We start from the raw sequence: 10427 nt of genomic DNA on the forward strand, positions 1-10427 counted from the left end.
GCCAGGTTGTGGTTAGGGTCCACCATAGTGTGGTAATCTTATTCTGAAATAGAAATAAACACATTTGAAAAAGATTAGGATTTGGATTGGTTTAGGTCCAGTTTAGAACAAAATCGGGGCTGACGCAAAACCTAAACTGACGAATTTGACAGGGATTTAAATCACCTGTGCATGTTTTTATCTTTTGGTCTACCCAAGCTGGTTTCAGTGCTTACTGGCTTGCTTGGGTTCTTTGATTCTGCGTTGCTCCTATTTCATATATTAAATTTGGAGCAGTTTACAGGTTTTTGTCACCAGAGGCACTGCCTGCGTATTTTCCCTTCTCTGGTGCTTGGACAACCAGCTGTTGTTTTTTCATACTTCAGCGGATTTACTGACCTAATCTTCATGAGTCTTTCTTCTTATAGATGTTTGGTTTTATATGTTTTATCATGCATGTTGTTGTTTGTTGTGAGTCATTTTCTAACTGTTGCTGCTGTCTTGGCTAGGCTCCCTTGTAAAAGAGATCTCGCTTTCTCAGTGAGACTCATCTGGTTAAAGAAAAGTTAAAACACAGAGTAGGTGTGTGTGTGTGTGTGCGTCAGGTCAGCCACGCATCCTTAGCCGACAGGTGTGTTACCTTTCCCGCTCCTGCAGGCCGCCTCGCAATCCTCCAGCGAGTCAAAGTTGTTGCCGTTGGCCTCACAGCCGCCATAGATGAAGGGCCGGCAGCTGTCGCTCTCCTGCTCGTAGTAGAACTTGCGGAACGCCGCCTTGCAGGAACCCACCTTCATTGGCTGAGCGCAGCGAGCTGCAGCAAGGACGGACAGGACAATGTCAACACAGTGTTTTCAATAGATTTTTTTTAACCTTCTAAAAACCTGACCGAGTTCACTTGATTTACATTGGAAAAAAGGGTGATAAGCAAAATTAACTCGTGAAACAGTGAAAACGAGTTTGTTCTCCTCCTGTGGGATCCAGTCAGAAGGAAATCCTGCTGGTTTGAGCCCAGAATCAAAATCTTCTCCTCAGCATCTGGACTGAAGAGACGTTGCTGTGACTTGGGCCGATTCAGAAGAAAACAATCTGGTGATTCTGGGCTCAAATCAGCAGGATTTCCTTGCTACTGAATCCCATGTCAAAGCAGCAGGGAAAGCAGCGGGAGTTCAGCCGGTCGCCGTGTGTGTTTTCACTGAAGGTGTGAACTTTTCACAGCCGGGCAGGAACCAGCCCAACCGGTCCAACGCGCAGCCCGGCTGAAAACCCGGCCGCAGCGAACAGTTGCTGTAACTGTGTTAGCTGTGATCTTTTCCATGCAGTTAGAAAAGGAGGAGAGAACACGCTGCACACTACATGCTTTTAAAGGGACATTACACTCAGGTGAAGTGAGGACCCTGTAGACTTGAGTCTAAACAGTCCTCGCTGCAGTTTTTCATGGTGCAGCTTTTATTGTGAAATTTGGAAAATGGCAAAAAGTAGAGGCAACAAAGTAGAAGCAGGTTCCTACTCTCATCTTTGCTGACTGGACTTTTATTGTGAAAGGTTCCACAGTGTGTCACTGATCATGTGTTCTCTGTGATGGGTCTGATTTAAGATGCAGGAAGGACAAAACTCAGGCAAAAATGGACTTTACTACAGCACAGGTAGACAGAGAGCTGCTTAATTTAAAGGACAGAGTCGCGAGCAGGACGGGCTGCATTCCTCCCCTCCTGTCTCCACACAGGAAATCACCAGAGAGAGAGAACCTGATCATCCACTTCCACTCTCTCTCTTTATCTCTCTTTGTTCCTTCCCCTTATCTCTCTCTTTGTTTCTTCTGATCCACTTCAGTGACTCTGAAAACCTTCCTGCCCATAAACCAACAGCTCCGAGCTTCAGGTTCACACGATCATGACGTTTCCAGCGCTGTGACGGCTTCAGTGTTTTCAGATGAAAACCCCGTCAGGAACTTCAACACCAACTCTGATTATTCAACACACACCTGGATTTACTGGATCTTTGTTCTTATGATCTTTGTTCTTGTTTTTTTTTTTTTTTTTTTTCCTTCAGATAGATTCATAGCAGCTTTCTTTTATCTGTGTTGGGCGGCTTATGTTCGTTAAACCTGACATGATCCAGCATCATCCATCTGAAGTTTAAATATAACTAATTTTAATAATTACATTCAGTATTTACAACTATTTTTTTCTTTAAATAATTATTTTTTTTTGTACTTTTAATTATCAGGTAATTGTTTTGCTAATTTTCTGGTGTTTTATTTTTAATTTAATATATTTATTTATTCTTTTTTTTTTTTTTTTTTTTTTTTTACTAATGTTCTTTTTTTTTTTAATTTTTGCTGAATTTTTTTCCCCTCATGTTTAGGACGGCTGTCTGCTTCCAGCCATGACTAATAAACTTATTTATCTGCTCCTTCTCTGAGACAGAAATAACACGACATGTTACATCTTTTCTGAGGCGTTCGGGAAACAAATTTCTGCTCCCTGATTTAACTGTCTGCCGTATTTTAATAAAAAATAAAACTAAAGAAATAACATTTCCTCAACCCGAACAGGAGCACGTGATCAGATTCAAAATTAAATCAACAAACTTGGGATTGAATCAACTGATCATCATTTAATCAATCAATCAATCAGCTGGCGAATCTTATTGATCAGTGCTCACAGGTGATGACTGCCTCCTCTTTGAACTTGACATAAAAACACACCCCGCTCTGTCTGATGAGGACGTTTAAGTGACGAGCAGAAAAGAAATTCGATGTTGAACTGATTTTCATTGTCAAGCCGCGACGTCACTCACAATCAGCTGACAGACCTGTGACATCACTTCCTGCTCTGTATTCAAATTCACCAGCATGTCACTGACGTGTGTGTGCCCCTGTTGAATGATTTTGAAGCTGCAGAAACACTCCGTCCTGTAAACGCACTCACACAAGCTCTTTTATCTTTTTGCATACACATTTGTTTATTCATTTAGGATTACCATTATTTATCTATCTATCCATCTTCCTTTTTTAATTTCTATTTTCTTAAATGTATGTTCTTGTTATTTATTTATCTTTATTTAATTTAAAAAAGATTTTTGACTCATTTATTTACTTATTTATCTATCTATGTTTCTTTGTATATTTTTATGTTTGTATGTTTGATTTTATTTTTTATTTAATTAATTAATTAGATTTTTTTCCTCAGTTTCCTTACTTGATTGACATAAAAAACACTTTTGTCGTGTTGAACGGCCAGCAGAATCTGACCAGAAATACAGTTTTGGATGGATAGATAAACAGATGTAGATTTTTTTTTGTTTGTTTTTTTACTCATTTTCAGGTCATTTCCTTGTTTTTTTAAAATTTTATTTTATTTTATTCTGTGCTAAATCTTAGTTTGTTTTCTTAGAACCTGATGTGATGATGGCATGTCGTTATCTTCATCTCCTTACCACACCACCATCATCATCATCACCATCATCATCATCATCACGGCCTCTCCAGCTCTGTGAAGTCAGAGTTTGATTCTCATTTAATTACCTCACATCTCTCTGATTCAAGTCAACACACACACACACACACACACACACACACACACACACCACGCCTGACCAGTCACTGCTCCGCCAAGCCACGACCTCAGATGACCTCACCGCGGCGGCCATCTTGGTTCCCAGGTCAGTTTTGTTTTCTGACTCAAACCTTTTTTTTTTTTTCCTGTTCTGGACTCCACAACCCACCAGTGACTGGGCTTTTATTTTGAAACAACATGCCTGCACACTGTCCCTTTTCCAGCTCACAGAAGAAAACTAAAAAAGCAAATGTGTCCTGTGAGCATGATGATTTAAAAAAATATATTATTTATCATCTGATATCATCATAACAAACTATTTATGAATACGGTGAAAATCATGTTGCACGTATCAGGGCGCAAAAAATTCACTGAAAGTACTGGAGATGAATCACAACATGAACCATTTTGGCCATTTTCACCTTTTGGCAAGAAAGAAGAACCATTTCTGTAGACTGTTCTTTAAAGAACCCCCAAAGGTGTCTCAGAGAACCATCAAAAAATGTCTCCTTTAGGAAACAAACTTCAGCAAAGGAAGGTTCTCTAAGGAACCATTTCTAACAAAGTTCTTTGCGCACCCAACCAGTTCAGTAAAGAACCTTTTTTTTTAATGGTTCTGTAGAAATTTTCAGAATAAAAGGTTGAAAACCAACATGAATATGTTGTTGGCCGGTTCTCCACGTTCCTTGCTCCTTCATTGGGTTCCAGACGAGGTATTAAAAATGTCAGCTGTGCCGCTGTGGCATTTCTCACTGTTTTCTGATGGTTTATAGAGCGAGACATTAATCCATTCACTGAGGAAATAATCTGCACATTAATTCACAAGGAAAAGAATTGTTAGCTGCTGCTGCCACCAAATAACTCGAATAAACACGAAGAACCTTTAGGACTTTAAAAGGGAACCATCCCCTAAACAAAGAGGTTCTTCAGCTGCTGATGGTTCTTTGTAGAACCACAAAGCATCTTGAGGAACCATTTAAGAACCCGTGTTTTTCTGAAAATTTTAAAAATCAGCCGCCGGGTGTTTCTCAGACTGCAGGATGTGGACAAAAAGTCACACTGCGATATTTATTCCAAGTGTCTGGATATTGATACGATACGACTGTGGTTCACATGAGGAAATTAAGCATTCTCCATGAAAAAACAAAACAGAACAGCATAATAACACAAACTAGATGCAGAAAATGCAGTATATTAATATCACACATGGTCACATCTACATAACGATGTGATTATGATTTTCTTGAATCAAGTGTCCCAGTGGCTGATCTGCCTCATTCTGCCTGTTTCGACACATTTACAGTGAGACGAGTGAAAAACAAGAGGTGGAGCTCTGGTGGAGCTCTGACCTTGTGCGAAGAAAAAACCCTGAAGATACCACTAATGCCCCCTTTCCACCAAAAAGCACCTGGTGCTAGAGCCAGTGCTTGACTGGTGCCAACAAAGAACCGGTTTGCTTTTCCACCGGCCAACAGACAAGTGGAGCCAATTCAGAGCCACGTCATTACGTCATCGTAAAACGTGATCACGTGGGTGTGCGAGACGCTTGCTCGGAATCACAACAACAAACATGGACGACCCACCGTAGTGATGCAAATACTGCTTGTGTGTTTACAAGCCTACATTGCGGTCCTGAGGCAAAAAACGCAATTATTGCCGGCTACCCGTCGTGTTCGTGGTCGGAACGAACAGTGAGCACGTTTACATGCAGACCTTATTCCTGTATTAACCGAAATATTCGCAATATTCCGGTTGCGCACGTGTCATGTAAACATGCACCGAACCCGATTAAGGTCATATTCCGGTTGGAGAGAATTCCGAATAAGCCCCCTGGAATATTCCTGTTCCAACCGGAATATTGGGGCATGTAAACACCTTAGTCGGAAAACTCCCTGAACCGGAATATTCAGTCACGACTGCGCATGCTCGACTCACAAGGAATTCTGTGGCGTCTTTGTTGCTATGGTTACCTGCAAACGGGGAAAACGGCAGCGCGAACAGCAGCAAGAGCCAGGAGACTGCAGTCTGCCTTCTGCTAATGAAAGACTTAAATATCACGGAGTATATCGTTGGGAGAAAACATAGAAACAGCGACAGAAGAAGGACAAAAAGAAGAAGAAGACGAGGAAGAAGACTTCTTCGTCTGTTTTTCCGGCAGACCAGACGCCTACACGCGTACTGCTGCCCCCCGCGGCTGAGTGTCGCATTACGTCAGAGAGTGGAATACGCCGAAACACGGGGGCATGCCAAGTAACATGTAAACGGAATATTCCAGTTGCCGCGGCGCAGTAACCTTAGCTGGAATATTGAGCCGAACCGGAATATGGTGTGCATGTAAACGTACTCGGTGAGTACGTTTAGCTTTACGTTTATAGCGATCACTGCTCCCATTTGAGTCTGTAAGCCCACCCACCAATGACGTGGTGGGCCGCATCATCGGTTCTTTCTCTGACTCCTGTTTAGCCCCTGCTCGCTGTTGGTGCTTGCTTGGAACCGATTTGGAACCAGTTTGGCCGGTGCTTGGGCGGTGGAAAACCAAAAACTGGTGCTAAGTAAGGCACGGGCTCCAAACCAGCCCTGGAACCGCTTTGGTGGAAAAGGGGTATAAGTGATGTGTAGATGTTCTTACAGTGTTGTGTGTGATGATGGAGGACATGCTGCTGTTGTGAGGTCAGTTTGCTACCAAGGCCACAGGCCGGAGGAAAAATAAATGTGAAGCCGAGGCAGGAGGGGTAATATTCGGAGAAAAAAAAAAAAACTCAGAAAACTGATTTTTCTTCTCCTTTGTCGGCGGATCTACATGTGCTGCCCCCTGCTGGCCATAAGTCAGGCCTGCAGCTGATCACCTCAGCAAATTCTACTTTGACATGGGATTCAGGAACAAGGAAATCCTGCTGATTTTAGCCCAGAATCAGCAGATTGTTTTCTTCTGAATCGGCCCAAGTCACAGCAACGTCTCTTCAGAGTCCAGATGCTGAGGAGGAGATTGGGATTCTGGACTCAAACCAGCAGGATTTCCTTCTGACTGGATCCCACAGGAGGAGAACAAACTAGTTTTCTCACGGATTTGTGACTGTTTCTTGAGTTTTTGTCTACCGTCCCTCCTCCCCTGGCTCTGTAGTTTTTTTTTTTTTTTCTCTCCCTGCGTCGTCGTCGTTGTAAAGCGCTGTCATGGTTTTCTGAAGGTCTTGTGAAAAACCGATTCCTCACTCAAAGACCAGCAGACACACCTGCTGCACTTCAACACACAGGTGATCCACCTGTCGCACCTGCAGGGCCGGTTTCATTGCTGAGGCGGTGCTGAGGCAGCACGCACGCACGCACGCACGCACACACACACACACACACACACACACACACACAAAAATGCATGTCTTGATGTTTGACTGATTTTCTTTCAATGCAGTTATTCTTTTATGTAGTTTGTGCGTCATTTCGATAATTCATGTAATTATCTACTTATTTTTGAAGTTAAAAAATAAGAACTGAATTGAATTTGAATAGCGTTCTATATGATTTCTATTCTCGTTTGGCATTCACTTTGGCATAGTGTAATGCAGTACCTGACCTAGAACAGAGTAGAATAGAGCAGAACATCAAGTTAGTCTTTATTTACACAGCACCTGTCTGCCGTGCAACGAGCTTAACGAGACAGAAAACAATACGATGAGGATACAGCCACGCATGAGGAATGATTAAAAAAGAAAGACACGTGATAGAGGAGAGGCCAGGCAGGCACAGAGGAAGACGGATTAATACACTAATAATAAATTTAAAAAAATAAACATACAGTAGGCCTACAGATGGTGACAGAGAAAGACACAGCGGAGCAGAGGATAACACAGCAGAACAGAACAGAAGGCAGTAGAGCAGAATAGAGTGCTGCTCAGTAGAAGCTGCTGTAACGGAGCACAATAGAAACAAATAGAGCAGAGCTGTGATCCATACCGGTGTCGGTGTCGTTCCTCGGCTCCGGGACCGCCGCCACCGGGACAATGGGAAGGGGGAAGCTCGGCTGCTCCTTCGCCTTCTTGCGGTAAACAGTGTGCTGCTCGCTGGGCTGCAGGCTGCACACGTCCCGGCCCTGGGCCAGGCAGCTGTACAACAGGCACTCCGCCCCGCCGTCCGCCGGCCTGCCGAGCACGGCGAGCCCGCACTCGGCCATGACGCAGCAAGCTTCCCGGCACTTCTCCGGGTCTGTCACATCGGTGAGCTGGGCCAGCTGGCGGGCCCCGGCGTGCAGGGAGCCGGGGTCCAGACCCTGGCCGGGGTCAGTGCTCTGGTCCCAGTCACACACTTCAGCCAGGCCCGCCGGGACCAGCAAACACACCAGCAAGCCGCACCACAGCTCCCGCATCATGACTGCTCTTTTCTTTTCTTTTCTTTTCTTTTCGTTTCTTTTTCTTTAAAACTCCCAAGAGTTTCCACTAATAAGACGTCACTCAAAATAAAAAATGAAAGCTTTTTCTTTACTGCGTCAAATTCTACTCGACTTCCTTAATCTCTTATCAGCGCGTTGAAGTGTCCCGAGTTATCCAGAATATGGAAACACTTCCTGGTTTGCGTTTTTTTGTTGTTGTGAGGGAGAAACTCACCTGGGCGGCAGGTGAGGTCACACTGGCCCCGCCCACCTGCCTGCGTCAGCACCCAAACAAACGTTCCTGTAATATTCCTAGTAATAGTCGGAGTTTATAATTTTTTCTTTATAGCGCCTGTATGCTCTTTTCTCCTCTTCTTTTACAATCCTTATAATATTCTTACAATATTCCTGTAATAATCTTATAGTGTGTTTGGTCCACAGTCTGTATAGATCAATACTGAATTTAAAGAAATGTCCCTGTACTTTATAGTATTTTATAGTATTTTCAGTAACTTTTTTACGTGCGTATATTACATTTTCTGTATTTATCATGAGGAATATTAAACTGATACACGATCTCCTGCAGTATCACTATAATATTATAATAGTGGCTTAGTATTTGTGAAAAATCAAATATTGATTACAGGATCACTACTTGCAATAAAAAAAAAAAAGGTCAGTATTTGTACGAGCAGCATTGCTGTTGGTTTCATTACTGCAAATAAAACTACATGAGCACTGACTGCTAGCCTACTGCTGAGACTGCACTGCTCCCCTGGCTGCTGCTGGTACTGTTACTGCTGTGATGAGGATGATGAAGATGAAGATGATGATGATGATGATGATGATGATGATGATGAGTGGTTTATCAGACGGTTCACTTTGTTGTTTCTGTTGATTGCAGAACAAAGTCACATTCAGACGGTGCGCAGCTTGCTGTTCATTGTCTCACCACAAGGAGGCAGCGCTGCTCCTTTCTGCCATGTCACCGTGTGTGTGTGTGTGTGTGTGTGTGTGTGTGTGTGTGTGTGTGTGTGTGTGTGTGTGTGTGTGTGTAATTGATCGGTCGGTTTGCAGACAGACAATCGACAGAGACAGACAGACAGAGGCTCACTCTATTCGGTTTTACTTCTCTCTGCAGGTTTTAACACGTGGATCATTGTCGACGGGAGCTTTATCCCCCCTTTTTCAATCTAATTCAATACATTTCATATTCACAAATGCAAATATCCGAGGATAAAACACTGACTTTGTATCTCTGAAATAAAAACAGCAATATACGCTTTATATTTACAGTTTCTGTGAAGGCAAACCAGTTGTTGAATATGTGCACAGCCTTTAATGTATTTATTTACACCTCTCTCTTTTTAACATTATTATTATTATTTAAGAATAATTAGACTTTTTCATTTAGGCACAGTTTGTCCTACTCTTTACCTTATGTATGCTACTGTTATTGTTCAAAGATGATTTGTATACTTGTGCATGTATTTCGGCTCTATAAAGCATGTGTAGCCTACTGTTCGTTGTTGAAAGGAGCATAAACACAACAGCTTTAGGACCCGGCGGCACGAACCACCACCCGCTCCTTTAGGAATTATGCTGCCTTCATTGTCTGCTGGTAACCCCCCAGGTCAAAAAAATATAACTGTGAGTTGCCGCCGCATTCGCGTGTTTTTGGTTAACGTTTAATTTGATGACGGGACATGAGGTCTCATTAAAAAGTGTGTTTTGGTGGCTGTTGTTGTTTCATGTTTTAAAACCAGCAGCAAAGAAACACTCTGACCTGTGGCAGCAGACAAAAAAAGGACAAAAAGGAACATCAGGCGTTTATTAACCTGCTGTAATGAAAGTTTAGACGACAAAAAAAAAAAAAAAAAAATGCATTTGCATCATTTATACGGAATAACAAGCAAAGTTATGAAATCAGTTGCTGATATAGCATCCACAATGATTGTAACATCACTCGCTGACAACTCGGGAATCATGAAAAATCTCACCTCATTATTTCCTGTTGATCACATTATCATCATCTGGCATTCTATATTGTACATTGGTTAATATTGGTGCTTTCTTTTTCCTCATAAAGTAGAGTTTGTTTTTCTCATACATTAACAACGTATGACTATTACTACTACATTTTACTCTGAAGTTTTTTTTTCATAAATTTGTGATTTTTTTTTTTTTCTTTTACATTTACCACTCTAACTCAGAGAATAGGCTATCTGAGTTTTTTCCTTGTAAATTATGGGTTTTTTCTCAGAATATCAGCCCCACCCCCAACCTCCCCCAGCCCCATAATGTTTTTCTTCTTGCGATGGCCCTAATACGCCGCCCCAACATGTCGCTCACAGTTTGGAGGATTAATGTGATTCACATTCTGATGATTTACCGCTTTGTTGCGTCGCTCTGTGCGCTCCGGTGATGTTCATATATTTCCGACAGTACGTGAAAGCAGCACAAGGTGCATGGTACCCACCCTACTCTCTCTCTCTCTCTCTCTCTCTCTCTCTCTCTCTCTCTCTCTCTCA

At 42.4% G+C, this 10427-nt stretch overlaps 1 protein-coding gene across 4 annotated transcripts in view; it reads right to left on the bottom strand.

The window, feature by feature from the left end:
• spint2 (serine peptidase inhibitor, Kunitz type, 2) overlaps positions 1-8101 on the bottom strand; it is a 28558-nt gene extending 20457 nt beyond the window's left edge. For 3 of the 4 annotated variants that reach the window (XM_030067374.1, XM_030067373.1, XM_030067371.1), the window contains exons 1-3: positions 7485-8101; positions 4015-4019; positions 620-791 (exon numbers count right to left, since the gene is read on the bottom strand). In XM_030067374.1, coding sequence (XP_029923234.1) covers positions 620-791; positions 4015-4019; positions 7485-7896 — 589 coding nt within the window. In that variant the 5' untranslated portion in view covers positions 7897-8101. The remainder of the gene's footprint in view (positions 1-619; positions 792-4014; positions 4020-7484) is intronic. The other variant, XM_030067372.1, reaches the window with a different exon arrangement.
• Between the last annotated feature and the right edge of the window lie 2326 nt (positions 8102-10427).

This window comes from Myripristis murdjan, chromosome 13 (assembly GCF_902150065.1).
Source record: "Myripristis murdjan chromosome 13, fMyrMur1.1, whole genome shotgun sequence".
Lineage (NCBI taxonomy): Eukaryota > Metazoa > Chordata > Actinopteri > Holocentriformes > Holocentridae > Myripristis > Myripristis murdjan.